At 39.1% G+C, this 14,343-nt stretch overlaps 1 protein-coding gene across 4 annotated transcripts in view; it reads right to left on the reverse strand.

The window, feature by feature from the left end:
- tprb (translocated promoter region b, nuclear basket protein) overlaps positions 1-12,771 on the reverse strand; it is a 20,673-nt gene extending 7,902 nt beyond the window's left edge. The window contains exons 1-36 of one of the 4 annotated variants that reach the window (XM_077716465.1): positions 12,608-12,771; positions 12,231-12,335; positions 12,084-12,157; positions 11,376-11,472; positions 11,121-11,224; positions 10,843-11,007; positions 10,667-10,759; positions 10,492-10,572; positions 10,305-10,392; positions 10,046-10,186; positions 9,251-9,351; positions 8,836-9,033; positions 8,296-8,403; positions 7,957-8,183; positions 7,459-7,622; positions 7,215-7,357; positions 6,923-7,071; positions 6,168-6,330; positions 5,964-6,098; positions 5,738-5,878; positions 5,387-5,552; positions 4,987-5,144; positions 4,655-4,807; positions 4,446-4,562; positions 3,891-4,094; positions 3,611-3,798; positions 3,190-3,337; positions 2,491-2,628; positions 2,291-2,422; positions 1,787-1,917; positions 1,462-1,672; positions 1,241-1,384; positions 923-1,112; positions 607-821; positions 450-523; positions 154-350 (exon numbers count right to left, since the gene is read on the reverse strand). In XM_077716465.1, coding sequence (XP_077572591.1) covers positions 154-350; positions 450-523; positions 607-821; positions 923-1,112; positions 1,241-1,384; positions 1,462-1,672; positions 1,787-1,917; positions 2,291-2,422; positions 2,491-2,628; positions 3,190-3,337; positions 3,611-3,798; positions 3,891-4,094; positions 4,446-4,562; positions 4,655-4,807; positions 4,987-5,144; positions 5,387-5,552; positions 5,738-5,878; positions 5,964-6,098; positions 6,168-6,330; positions 6,923-7,071; positions 7,215-7,357; positions 7,459-7,622; positions 7,957-8,183; positions 8,296-8,403; positions 8,836-9,033; positions 9,251-9,351; positions 10,046-10,186; positions 10,305-10,392; positions 10,492-10,572; positions 10,667-10,759; positions 10,843-11,007; positions 11,121-11,224; positions 11,376-11,472; positions 12,084-12,157; positions 12,231-12,335; positions 12,608-12,758 — 5,194 coding nt within the window. In that variant the 5' untranslated portion in view covers positions 12,759-12,771. Of the gene's footprint in view, positions 1-153; positions 351-449; positions 524-606; positions 822-922; positions 1,113-1,240; positions 1,385-1,461; positions 1,673-1,786; positions 1,918-2,290; positions 2,423-2,490; positions 2,629-3,189; positions 3,338-3,610; positions 3,799-3,890; positions 4,095-4,445; positions 4,563-4,654; positions 4,808-4,986; positions 5,145-5,386; positions 5,553-5,737; positions 5,879-5,963; positions 6,099-6,167; positions 6,331-6,922; positions 7,072-7,214; positions 7,358-7,458; positions 7,623-7,956; positions 8,184-8,295; positions 8,404-8,835; positions 9,034-9,250; positions 9,352-10,045; positions 10,187-10,304; positions 10,393-10,491; positions 10,573-10,666; positions 10,760-10,842; positions 11,008-11,120; positions 11,225-11,375; positions 11,473-12,083; positions 12,158-12,230; positions 12,336-12,607 lie in introns of those variants that run through there. The other 3 variants (XM_077716464.1, XM_077716463.1, XM_077716462.1) reach the window with 3 other exon arrangements.
- Between the last annotated feature and the right edge of the window lie 1,572 nt (positions 12,772-14,343).

The raw sequence follows: 14,343 nt of genomic DNA on the forward strand, positions 1-14,343 counted from the left end.
AATTCTTTTAAAGGCAATAGCACAATAATTGCTCAACTTTTCTGTCAAAGCTTCAGAATGACTAAAATTGGATGTAAATAATTGTCATATTGGATGGCATTAGAGTGACCACAAACATTAATTTATAATGTTTTACCTTCTTCATGCGCTTACCTTCTTGAGTCTCCACTTGTGTAGTGGGCATGACAGTAGCAGTGGGTGTTGGAGTGGGGACAGGAGCTGGGGTGATCATTGGTCTGATGCTTGCCCTTGGGGTTGGTTTATTCCCTGGGTTGACAGCTTGCTTGCTAGCTGTGGCTACTACAGGTGTTGGCTTTATGTTGGCAGTCGGTGGCTCAGAGGTACTGGCACTAAGAACAAAGTTGAGTACACTGTTAGTTAACATCTGCATGACCTTGTTCCATTGGTTCCACTAGAGGAAGAGCGTGAACATTTGTTCCAATGTTTACCTGCCCCTGTCCGCCGCTGGCGTTGACTTAAGACTGATCTGTCTCTGTTCTGTGCTCCTCTGTTGCTCCTGAGGCTACCAACATAACAAATAGTCAAGTTTCACGTTTGCCCTTTTTTTTTTGTACAAAACCAGAAAAACAAAGAACAAAGACTCACTTTGCTTGGACCTGCCTCAGCAGGCTCATCTCTTTGCTCTTGTCGCTCTTGCTGACCACGCAGTTCTCTCAGTTCTCTCTCTTGTCGAGTGAACCGGCCTTCGTATTGAGACTTCAGGGCGCTCACACGCACGTCTAATTCCTCATTCTGCTGCTTTAGCTTTTCACAGCGCTGCTTCACCTCCTCGTTTTCCTTCAACAAATCGTCTTCCACTCCTGTATGTTAGTAATGTATTTAACTTTGTAGTTACAAGATTACAAATTAAATCTTATCAGCATGCTTATGAAAGGAGAAAATGGAGGGAATGCTCTCCTACTTGTAAGATGGTTGATCCTTTGCTTGGCAGAAACAAGAGCCTTCCTGGTTTTCTCACCCTTGTCTGCCATCTCTTGTTTAAGTGTGTCCTCCTTCTCCTGTAGCTCTTGTCTAAGCCTACCCAGTTCTGTTTGTAGTCTGGATGACTGTTCCTGAGCATTCTGCACCTCAATTTCCCGCTCGGCAACCACCTTTACAAAAGCAAGATTAAAACTCAAAAAGTGTATGCCATCAAAAATGTCATTTGAAAAGAGATATGTATGGACATAAAGATAAGTCTAAGAGACAAAACCAAGGAGGAAAATATTTAAGGGCTCACTTTGTTAATGTTCTCCAGCTGACTCTCAAGGTCTTTAATCCTGGTGTCAGCCTGGCTCATAGAGTCTTTAAGACCCTGGAGTTCTTGAACCGAGGCTTGACGAGCCTCTTCTTCTTTGGATGGGCCTGCAGCCTCAGAAACAATCTACAGAATTTAAAGATTAATCAAGGTATTTACTATTTGTAGGAGTAGGGGCATGAGACAATGTCTGGCACATTTACCTTGTCGTGTTCTATTTTGAGCTCATCATACTGCGTCTTGTAGCGGCGTCCCAGTTTTTTCACCTGTGTAATCTTCTTGGCCTTCTCCTGGTTGTCAAGATCCTTGGTAGAAACCTCTTCCTTGAGGGAATTTCTCTCCTCTGTCATTTTACTCAAATTATCAAGCAGGTTTTGTATTTGGCTTTGGTGGGATGCTGTGAGATTGTTGGCCCTATAGACAGATGTTAATTCAAAATAATCGATTTAAAAAGACAATTGTTTGAAGTTGATTGAGTAGATTGCTGTCCAGAGAACTTTATTCATAAGCATAATTCCAATGACTTACCTTGTAACCTCTGCTTTGAAACGGTTGTTCTCCTCAATGAGCTGCTGAATACGTTTTAGGTGGTTTTCCTTCTCAGAATGTAGACGTTTGTACTCATCTGGATCAGAATCTTTTTGCTGACACACCAAATGCTAAAAGAATAAAGATAGTACCTCATAAATTACTCTTTATAAAGAAACTGCTCTATGAATATTGACGTGTAGAATAAAATGTGTACAAAACAAATCTGAACCAAGATTTAGTGTCCAACAACAAAACACCAAAGTCCTGCTTCATGCATTTGGCAGAAGCAAAATATTCACTAGTCGCCCCCTGAGGTCCAAAGATGGTACTGGGCTACTAAAATAAAAGGCTCCACGGTGGAAGCTGTTTAACACTGCCACTGACTTTTGTTTTTGGTTGCCTTAATGTAAATGAACACACTTAATGCTGGTATGTTAGCATCTAGTATGTATTTGGTAATTTGAATTAATGACAATGCAATTGATCAGACTTTTCCCAAACCTGTGTCCGAGCCTTCCAGCGCTTGAGCTCTTCGTCCAGTATTTTCTTCTCCAGTTGCAGCATGCCACTCTTCTCACTCAACTCTGTATTTGCCTGTTTTAGTGGCAAAACTTCTGATTCCAGTTTTTGTACCTGGAATGGATTTTACAGTTATACACAGTATATTTGGACGATGGAGGCACCTTTGGAACACAACTTGCCTTAGCTTGGGTTTGCTGCAATTCTTTCTCCAATCTGTCCTTATCATCTCGCAGCATCTTGTTATTCTCCATAAGGATGCTCATAGTTTCTGTCTTCTTCATCAGGTCATCATGCTGGGCCAGGGTCTTTGCAGTCACCTGACATGCAAGATCATTTGCAATTCAATTAATGAAGTCAGTTGGTCAATATGCACAATGTTCGAGAGCAGACAAGATACTAAAGAAATGGTCAAATCAAAAAGATCTTTAATTATATTTATTCATTCTTATAATTTATGTTGATGTATGTTGCATAACCACACGTTCAATTCCAGGTAATTTGTAGACTATTGTATTTGTAATTGCCTGCCTGTGTCCTAAAGACCTTACAAAATACTCCAATTCACTTGGCACTAAGTTGGGAGGGGGTTCAAAGCTAAGACAGTATCCATCCCATCACCACCAAAGGGCTCCAAATTAAAGCCTAATTGTGCCAGAGATTTGAAGTATCCACAATGAATGTATCACTTAATGAGCAGCTGTCAGAGCTTCTTTATGTTAGGCATATAAACTGAGAACCTGATGTAGAGATACTCCCAAACAATAGTATGATAAAGTGTCCAAATGCTTGAGATGTGACATATATGATTGGAAATTTATGTCACTCCAGTTAGGCATTACTATTAAGTGTGAGTCCCTTAATCATACATACAAACCTACCTGCATCCTCTCTCTAGAAGAACGCAAGCTGTCCTGAACTTCTTTTAGCTCTTGTTCCAGGCATTCAACTCTTAGACGATGACGTAAACTCTCTCCCTGAGCAAACTCATAACGAGACTCTGCAATCTCCTTTTCACGACGCACAAACCTACGACAAAAAAAAAGTTACAAACAAAACAAAGGAAACCGTTAAATATACATTAATTTATCTTAAATTAAACTTGGGGTTAATATATCCCACAAAAAACACCCGAATCATCATAAATATGCATTTTATCAACATGAATCTTGATCAATTTAGACCAATCATCATGTTCATCATTGAAGTACTTGACTTTAGTCGCCCATTAAACAGACTCATGAAATCATTACATACATTCCACAATGGAAACAAAACTTTGGTTCTGTGTTCATGAGCTACCTTAGAATCTCAAGGACTTGTTCTTGAGATTTGCCTTCTTCAGTCAGGGAGATGTTCAGTGGATTATCACTTGTAGCACGCTGTAAACTCTCAGCCATCTTGCTACTCATTGCCTGAATCTGTTCATGCAAGAGACTGTTCTGTCTTTGCAGCTCTTCAAATCGGCTTTCTATCTTAGACATGTCCTCCTGTGATATCAAAGAAAGGAATAGGCAAAAAGCTCTGTAAAGCAAACAACCAACCAGTGTGGCCAAGGAAACTATTTTGTTCAAAAACCTACCTTGAGGATCTTCTCCTGTTCCCCCCAAGAAATCTTGGCTTCCATTAACTCAGCAGTGACTCTTTGGGATCTCTCCTCTAGCTGATGTCTAAGATCCGCTGCTTGTGAAGCCTTAGTTTTTGCATCTTGCATCGCCTTTACATCTTCTGCATGAAGTATCATCTCCTGCTCATATTTGTCTTGTGCTTCTGCTGCCAGTTTAGCCTTGGAAATTTGATAGAAAACTTGTAAACAACCTTCCAATAAATAACAGTTTCAGTCGATGTTTCTTGCAATATCCAGAGTATTCCATCGAACCAAACAGCATGAAGCATTGGATAAAGCTGTCATTCACTGTATGTCTTTAAACACACCACACACGCTTGCAGGGAAACTGCTCAGCGCAAGAGCCCACAACAGTTACACACACAAACAAAAAAAATGCGAAAACAATACTATTGGCACAGTGAGATGCCAACAAACCCAAAGGGTACCACATCTCCGAATCTAGCACAAGGGCTTTTTACTTCAAACATTCAACATTTTTTTACATGACCAATCTGCAGACTAGTTTACCTGTTCTTGGCTGTCTTGTAATGCCTGAAGCTTCTGGGATTCAGCAGTTGATAAACGCTGTAATGCCATGTGGTGTTCTGCCTGGGCGCTACTCAAAACACTTCGAAGACTGTCCAACTAAAAAGATAAGGAGAAAGGGAAATTTTAGCTTTAAAGAAACCGATAAAAATATAATATTTTGAAAACTTGGAGAAAAAACAATCCATCACCTGCTCATTCAACGAGACTATGGCTTTCATATGTTGTTCTTCCATATTCATTTTCTCTTTTTCTGTATTCAGAAGTTGCTCCTCAAGCTTGCGGTGCTGCTGCTCAGCCTCTTTCCCACGACTTTCAATTGAGGCACGGGCCTCCTCTGTTACCTTCACATTTAAAATTGGAATAAAAAAAACAGGCATTGCTTTAACCTCCCATTCCAACATAAAAGTGCAATGAAATAGAAAGATTGGTGCGGTCACATTTAAATATGAAACTAAAGTCTGCCTTTTATCATGACTTCATTATGTGCATGTGCTTTCATTGCAAGGGTACAGTCTTTTACCTGTTTCTCTTTGCCCAGAGATTCTTCCAGACTTTGAGCCATGGCTCTGTATTGCTCCATGTTGGAAGTGGCAATTTTCAAGCTCTCAGACAGCTGCTCTGCCCGTGTCTCAGCCTGTAACAAGCGTCCCTGAAGATCCTCACGGTCTTGATGTGAAACTTGCAAGCCAGACAGAAGAAACAATTTTATATTTATACATTTCACAGCAAGTACCCTCTTAAAGAATACCATGACAACAATATCATGGCCAATAATTTATCATTAGCTGCTATTGAGGGAGGCTGATGTCAATGGCAAGCTAACACGAATCTTCAAGGTAAGTAAAAAAAAAAAAAATAGTGAGAAGATGTGAACTGTCATAGAAATAGGGTGAGAGTTTTGTTTTAAAAAAGCGTCTCACCTCTAGATTTAAGCATAGAGGGGGATCCCAGGACACGAGGTTCACTGCTCACTTGCTGAACTCTGAGAGAATCTAGTTCTACTTCGGCAGCATTCAGCAGATCTTTAGTTTTTTGATGGTTAGCCACTTGTGTTTCCAGCTGCCGCTTTGCTTCCATGACTTGGATCTTTGTAGAGAAAGGAGAATTAGAAGTACGTGGATATGCTTTTTCTGCTCTTGAGTGATTTTTAGTTTTTTTAAATAACGATCAAAACTCTGAGGTATTTGTTTAAGTTACTGCAGTTGCAATGCTAAGAACCATCAACATGTTTGGTGGCCAACAAAAGACAAAGAGCTAAAATAAATTCTTACCTCTTGGTTCCTGCTGAGCAAATGTCGCTCTTCAACCTCATGCTCCAGCCTCTTCTGCAGCTGAGAGATCTCACGCTCTTGCTTTTCTAGCTGGTTGTTAAGACGTTGACGTGAGTCAGCATCCGAACGCTCCAGTGTAGCCTTTGCAAAACAACAAATATCTTATTGGGAACTGTTAGTTTTATGTACATTGCAACAAGGAATAAATTCAGATGACTAAGTTCACCTGAATAGCCTTAAGGTTGGTCATCAGGAGGTTTTGACTCTGTTGCTGACTCAGGATCATATCCCTCTCCTGGGTCAACCTCGACTCAACTATTTTCAGCATGTCTCTCTCTTTACGCAGGCCCACAGCAAGACCCTAAAAAGGACCATGACTATTGTAATACATCGGTATCCTTATGAGCAATTTTGTCTTGGAAAAAATTACCTCGGACATTGCAAGTTTTTCTTGTGCAGTTCGCAGATCCTCATTTAATGTGTTGATTCTATGGTCATTTTTCTGTGTGGCAGAGGCCATCTTCTGCTCCTTATCTCTGAGGGAAGCAATCTCTTTCCTGTAGCCCTCCACATTGTCCTGCAGCATCTCATACCTGACATTGGTGAAAGTAAGTTGTTTACTCCTCACAATTAATTAAATGTAACTCCCACCACCCAACCAATATAGATATTATATAAATTTATTTTGTTGCCAGTAGCACTTTTGTATCAATGTGATTAAAGGTCATTGCTAACATAGTAGACTGGATAAATATTAAGTTTTTCAAATTAGGGGGCACAGCCAATCCCAGCTGACTTCAGGTGAGACAGCCAATTGCAGCGCACAAGTAGACAAACAACCATCCACGCTCATACTCATCCCTAGGGGCAATTTTAGAGTGTCCAACAAGCCTACCATGCATGTCTTTGGAATGTGGGAGGAAACCGGACTACCAGGAGAAAACCCACATAGGCTCGGGGAGAACATGCAAACTCCACACAGGTGGACCGACCAGGATTTGAACCCAGGTTCTCCACTGTAAGGCCGACATGCCAACCACTCAGCGGCCGGGGTGCCAACATTTAAGGTATTCTCTACAATTCTTTATAATAAAATCAATAGAAGTGGGACAGGTTTCACAGAATGGTTTAGGGCTATCTTAGTGGTAGAACAGTAAATGGCTCCGCTTTGAATATACAACAGACCTCTTGGAGGCAAATTCCAACTGTGTTGCCGTTTTGGCGTTTTGGGAACGAAGATTAGAAAGCTGCTCCAGGAGTTTATCATTCTGCGCCGTCAGTGCTTTCTGACTCTCCACCTGTTCTTTTTTATGAGTGGAAAACACCTCCTGCAACTGCAAGAATACGATTTTTAACAAGTTGTTAAAAAAAGGATTTCCATACAACTCAGGTTTATTTTGTTTAAAAGATGTATTCATAATGGCTCTGGCTTTGGTTGACAAGTGCATTCAAAATACAATACTTGAAGTTGACATACCTGTCGCAAGGCTGCCTTGGCTTCCAGTGTTTCAGCTGAGTCAGTTGCCATAGAGACCAATGCAGTGGGGGTCCCAGCAGTGGGAGTGGTTGCAGGTGAACGGTGGGGAGTGGACATGAGGGTGAGGTCCTCAGTTGATGTACCTAAACAGAAAATTGAGTTTAGGATTCCATACTTTATATTAGATTTATCTGTGTCACTTGTGTTGAACAATTTTTTTTAAATTATGATTTGAGAGTGGTACCTTGCTGAGGAAAGCTGACCCCCGTGGCCTGAGCCAACAGCACACGGTACATGTCCCTTTGCCTGATGATGGACTCAGTCATCTTTATGTGTTGACTGCGTTGCTCCCTCAGAGACTCTACTTCAGCCAGAGTGGTCTCTAAACTCAGCTCCACCTCGCCGCGCCTGTGAAGATTGCCTCTGATGAATAAATCATTTTTGTCCCCAACAGGCAAACTATAGATATTTCTAAAACTCTAATATAATAGAGGTATGACTGTATAACAAAAAACAAACAGACTGGTTTCGTCTGCTTAAAACCATTTTCCGCTAATAGAAAAACAATATTATTATGCTCCCACATAGGCCATCACTGCCATGTATTTCGCCTATTGAAATAACAGTTACATAAATACATTCATAAAAGTGAAGGAAAAGTGGGGTCATAAGTGATGACTGATGGTTAAGTAGTGTTCGCCTGTATATTAATTCACAACATAAATGAATGAGATTAACATACTTGGATTCAGAGGCTTCCATCTCTTCTTTCTCTTGAGCATCACTGAGATCTCTAAGGGCCACCAAAAGACGCTGATTCTGCTTCTGAAGCTCTTCCACGCTCCGGAAGGTCACCAAGTGCTGACTGATGACTTCTGAGGTACTACTAACATCTGCTGAGCTCAATTCATCATCAAGAAACACATGGTTTCCACGGGCCTCCTCGAGTTCAATAAGAAGTACGCGAACCTAGGTGGAGAAAGATAACCCCAGAAGATTTATGGAAATAGTATTGATCATTCATATTTTCCTGATTTTAAAATATATTCAGACTATGCTATTTTTTGTCTGTAAAACCTACCTGCCGAGCCATATCTGCGAGCTGTAATTCAAATCTTTTATTGTCCCGATCAACCAGAGAGGAATGTTTGTTGGCTTCATCAGCCTCATTCTGCAGGCGGTGAACCTCCTGAAATATAAATTGACAAAAAGGTAGAATGTCTTCAAAACAAGTCACAAATAAAAGGAGCTTAATCTCAAATAACTGAAAGCAATAAACAAACAGTTCTAATTCGAGTACCTCGCGAGTTAACTTGAGTTTTACTAGTTAGAGCAAAGAAAGAAAGCCTATGAAAATGGAATGTGTCTTTAAATAGACAATAGGGCAACAAATGAGTAACCTAAATGAATGAGAAATTGAGCTTTTACGACATTTAAAACATGGAACATGAAACTAAATCTGAAATTCCAGATGGAACTTCTTGTTAACAGATTTTTGGTTCAGATAGTCAACATTTTCAATTGCAAAGACTGCAGGTAAAAAGTTAAGTAGCTGTCATCTCACATTTATAACTATTTCAGGCACTTGGGGGAACCCTGGAGAATACATATGGCTTTGTACCTTTAAGGCCTGTTCCAGTTTGGTTGATAGACTAGCAACAGATTTCTGCATGCGCTCATGCTCGTCCCTCTGCCGTTTCAGAATGGGACCCTTTGCCTCCACTTCTTGCACTATATCATCAAGATACTTGTTTATCCGCTTGTTCTCCAAGCGCTCCAACTGCAACTGCTCCTGGCTTTCTACATAGGCAGAATACAACTGCAAAAAGAAAACAGATCAAAAAACAGAAGGTTGACAAGTTAAAATGCTTCCCACACTGAACAGAAATATTTACATTGGAATTGGAGCTTAAGCACTTAATGAATGCAACTCAAAGACTAAGTGGTCTGTTTGTTAAATGCCTCAAATTCACTGCTACTTCAATTAGCAATATCCAAGATTTTTTTTAAATCTGGGAGTTGAACTTTCTACACACCTCAGTCAACTTCATTCCAGGTTTAATCTTTGCCACAGCAGCAGCTGTTGGAGACACTGTTGTCATTTGCGCCTCTGTGAGCACAGATGTGCCACCTGGACCTGATTTAAAAAATAAAAAAACAATACCGAATGATTACATGGAAAGTGGATCCAAACTCAAAAAATTATAATAAGCTGGTGTAAAGTGACGCTAAATCTATCCTGTAAATTTTAAATTTGAGTGTATACAAATGTATTAAATTGAGCACCAAAGTCATCTTTTTAACTGCGGGACTTTTTAGTCTTCTGAGATAAAGCTCAAATAAAATAAAATGCATTAAAACCCAAGCGAAGTATATTGTGGGCTTGTAAACAAACTTTTAGGCAAACCTTTATGTCAAAGTTAATATGAATGAAATTGCACTGAATAACCACGGCATTTTGTATCATTTTATAGTAGCGTCGGGCCTAATGATGCCACCAATACGCTCATGTCATCTAGCACCCTTTTAGCCCCTCCCCGAGAAAAAACATCTACCTAATTGAGGAGGTGAAGTCAGTTTATTACTATTTTTCACCATTTCAGCACTCTAGTGTTATTCCACATTCAGCACTTATGTTTAAAGATATTTAATGTATTTCAAAATAATGAAAACCACTTTACAGCATCTTTAAGAATGGTCTATTTTGTTTGGAGTGCTAATAGGAGAGATTAAAAAAAGGAAAAGGAAAATGGTTTGATCACTATCAATATATTGACACCATGTATCGAGGGGAACAGCCTTAAAACAACTTCACCTAACTTATTACTCACCTCTCAGTTTGGAATTAGACAAAAGCTCATTAGCGTTATCCAATTCCTTCTCAAGCCCTTCAATCCTTTCCTTTAACTCAGCGACAGTCTTGTCTGAAAGAGCATTAGCTACTTGCAATTTCTCCTCAAGAGCTTTGTGTGCTGAGGAAAAGGAAACAAAAAAATAGAGGAACAAATATTTAGGAGGTGAAATAATACAATAAATACATGTATTCCTTATTGGACAAGCGCCAGACAATTTTGACTGATAGCTTCATACTTTGTCCTGCCTCTTGCAGCAGTTTATGCAACTCCTCAACAGCCCGACTCAGCTCTTCGCCTTTTGCCTCAGAATCAGCAGCTGCTCCCTACAGGAACAATAACCCGTGAACATCTAATTAACTTTCATTCAAACTAATCAAATAACAAATATATCATTTTTGTCATTACACTGTCACATGACATACCTTATATAAATTGCAAAGCTTAATGTTGGCATTCAGCTCATTTTGGAACTTTTCCTCTACAGTGCTCTGTTGCTCCTTGGCCTAAAGTAAATATAAAAAAAACACCATCAAATTAACTCATTTCGAGCTATGACAACACAGAAGGAAATAAACTATGTCAATAAGATGCATATACCTCCTTCAGTTTTTGGTTTAGGTCCTCATTCTGTTTTTGTTGATTTTGATTGAATGTTTTCAAACTGGCCACTTGTTCATGGACTCTGCTTAGCTACAAAAAGCACAAAACATAAAATCATTCAACTCATGGACACATTATTAACACAGTCAAATAAATGGAAGAAAAAAACATGCCTCATCCTTTTTATTCTCCAGGCTGCATTTCAGTTCCAGGATTTCATTACCCTTCTGGCGGGATAAACTCAAAAGTTCATCACTCTTGGCTTTTAATTCTGCATTCAGCCAAGAGGTTTGTCCCTGCAGCAACTCCTTTTCTTGTTCCATTCGCTTTTCTTTGTACTGGAATTTTGAATCAACACAAATCAGTGGGCTCCATCACATCAAATCATACATTTTTACATTATATTAGCACATTAAGTTAAGCAATATGAAGCAAATATGCAACAACTTACTTTGATATTGACTTCTGCCGCCTCAAGTTCATCTAACCTCAGTTGCCGAGACATTTTAGAGGCACCGACCTCCACCAATTTATCACTCGTCTGCCTCAAGTCATCTAGTGGAACAACAGACATGAAATAAGTATTAAGGTATATTACGATTGGATATTTTTTTGCACAATAATAAATGAGAGAAATGTTTGGCAGGTAGCCAACTTGTGTAGTAATTGATTAACAAATAAATTAATAGGATTAAGGTGCCCTTACCATTTAAATTCTGCAATTCCAAGCTTCTCCGCTCAAGCGTCCGCACCAGGTCAAGCTTTTGCGTCTCCAGTTCATCCTTAGCTTTTGAAAGTGTAGTCTAAAAGTGAGGCAATGAGCGTGATTGAGCAGACCATTAGCAGTGTATTGTGTGCAGAAGGTGGAATTAGAATGGTGACAAATGAACTATATTCGATAAGAAAAGTAAAGGCTGAATTAAGCCAGAGTTAAATTGGAATCCATCACATATAAAATGCATCTGTTACTCCTCAGACACGTGCTTTCGCCGCTAAACAGCTGCGCCGAGTCACTTGGCGCTTGCGATATCGCCGGCATTTCACCCAAGACTACAGCGGCACATTGAACATCATTGACGGCACATAGATACTCTAATTGCTCACAAGCCATATGCGGTGTATCACAATGCATGCAACCAATTGTTTCCTGATAACAAATGTATAGTTAGTCGGCAAAGCGCTCTCAATTCCAGATATTGAATGTGCGACAATCAAACAAAGACGTTAGTAAACGTGACAAGAAACCAATTATTTACACATCGTTTTTAAATGACATTAAAAAAAACATAAGAAAAGAGGCAAAAGTTGAAGCCCTGCTATTGGATGATGTATTGAATAATTTATGCATGTGTTGTTGATGCGTCTGACATTCAGTAAGTGATCCATAACAAACCAATAATTGTATTTCTTTTACCTGTTCTGACAGCAACTTCTCTTGAGCATTTTCATATTGTTGGTTCTCTTTGCGTACATTTTTTAGCTCTTCCGCTGAAACAACGCAAAAATGACTTAGCATCAAACGCAATGGGTATTATTTGAAGTTTGCATAGTTCATCCTTACCAATTTTCTCTAGATCCTCTTTGACTTTACTGTGCTCTTGCGTCTGTATCAGAAAGTCTTCCTGACATTGTGCCAGCTCTTTCACCTTGTCAAAGAAATGTTGCTCTGGGAAAGAAGGATCACGTCATTGTTTACCTTTATCTTACTGTGGTATATTCTACCGTCCTACGAACAGATCGCGCTACCATGAGGTTAACCACTAAAACGGTTGCAATATCATACACTCTGATCATTAAAAACCACACGAGCAATCGATCAGAGATTTTAAAACTGTGGATTGTTCATTGCAGTAACGATCTGTAAACCAAATGCGCACATTGCAAGGCAAGCGAGCATTTTAGCAACAACAACTAGCGTAAAAAGAGCTCAAATCTTACCACTATCAACTCTGAATTGTTCCCGTTGGGCTTTAAGGGTGTCTATTTCATACAGTTGATCCGATAGAATTTTGTCGAGTTTATTTTGGGTCTCTTTTGATAACTTGGACAGCTCTGAACTGTCCAAGCCTAAAAGAAAGAGTGCCGCCATATTTCTCGAAGAAGACACCCATGCGCAGAGCTGGCATATATTGTCGTTACAAAACTAATGCATTGTAGGAGTCGTAGTTTTTAAACATGACGGATTCTTACATGACGCTTAAAACGAGAGCGTGTTAATGCCAAATTGAGGCGTTTATTATTATTATGTTAGAAGATGAAAAACAGATTCCTATTAATCTATGTATTACCAATGATGGAAAAAATCCTATTTCGGCTGCTGTTGGTTGGTTTCATATGTTACATATAAGCCACCAGAAGATGGTGCTAACAGACATGAAAAATTAGTTTGCAAAGTTTATGCAATGTTGGTTTGTAGTATTTAGTTTAGTGACTCTAAAACTAACAACCGAGCTGGGATGTGACTTGTTATAATTTTATCCTACTAATTATGTTGTTAGGGATTTGAATGTAGTAATGTTTTTCAGCAATATATTTCATGTTAACAAAGCATGAATGGTTAGTGCTGAGAGTGCCTTTTCTCCCCGGGCTTGCGTGGGTTTTCTTCAGATACTCCAGTTTCCTCCCATATCCCCAAAACATGTATGCTAAGCAGGTTGAACACTGTAAATTGCTCCCAGTCTTCTTTTGTGGATGATTCAATCATGCACCTTCTCCCAAAAAAATTACGCATGACTAGCTAGATTAAATTATGTTGCTCTAATACTAAACTGTCTATGCAACTAATTGCAATAATCACTGATTTTTTTATGAGATTTAACATGGTCTTATTGAAGATACACAGTTAAGAATCACAGTGATCATATGAGAGGAGAAGATTCAATAATCCAGAAATGCTTTCCATAATTAGTTTATGCCGGTTCAAAATTGTATTCTTTGAGTCTGTGAGTTTGGAGAGTACTAAATGAATAACATTTCATTTTTCTATTTTCAGTTCTTCAATATTGGTCAATTTACATTATTGCCCATGTTATTCATCTCCTGGCTAAAGCAGCCCCCCCCCCCCCCCATCTTTATATTGCTAAATACGTAAATATGAGAGGAATAAAGAGAGATGTTTTTCACCTGTCTGACATTTCTAATATCAGTTCAGTTGTTGCACCCTAGATACTAAGATATGGACAAAAATTACACAATTTAAGGTGTTGACAGAAACCCAAAAATATTTTTACATGAATTGATGATTAATGGAAGCTCTGACATTCCATTGACTTTATGGCACTGTATTTCATATTTCAGCTTTAACAGAAATTTGCACCAACATGATTTCGGTGTAAGATTACACATGCGTGACAAACAGGTGAGGCTAAAGCCTAAAGGTGAATAATGTGAGGGTGTTGCAGACTGCACCTCTGTCTATTTTATATGTACCATCAAAAATAAGAAAATAAGAGTTACAGAACAAAGTAATATTTTAGGTGCTGGTTTGAATAGCGATTTTGGTAACATTTGTTATAATAAACCAACTGTTTTGCTTCAGCAACTGGTTCATGGCCACATATTGTTTGAGTTATGTAACATCCTCTGTAGTCACTGTCCATATTTGGTGAGAGTGACCAAGTGAGAGCTATATAGCGCATTCATGACATCACCATGATGACATTTTTTATGTGAGT

Source organism: Stigmatopora nigra, chromosome 5 (genome assembly GCF_051989575.1).
Source record: "Stigmatopora nigra isolate UIUO_SnigA chromosome 5, RoL_Snig_1.1, whole genome shotgun sequence".
Taxonomy (NCBI): Eukaryota; Metazoa; Chordata; class Actinopteri; order Syngnathiformes; family Syngnathidae; genus Stigmatopora; species Stigmatopora nigra.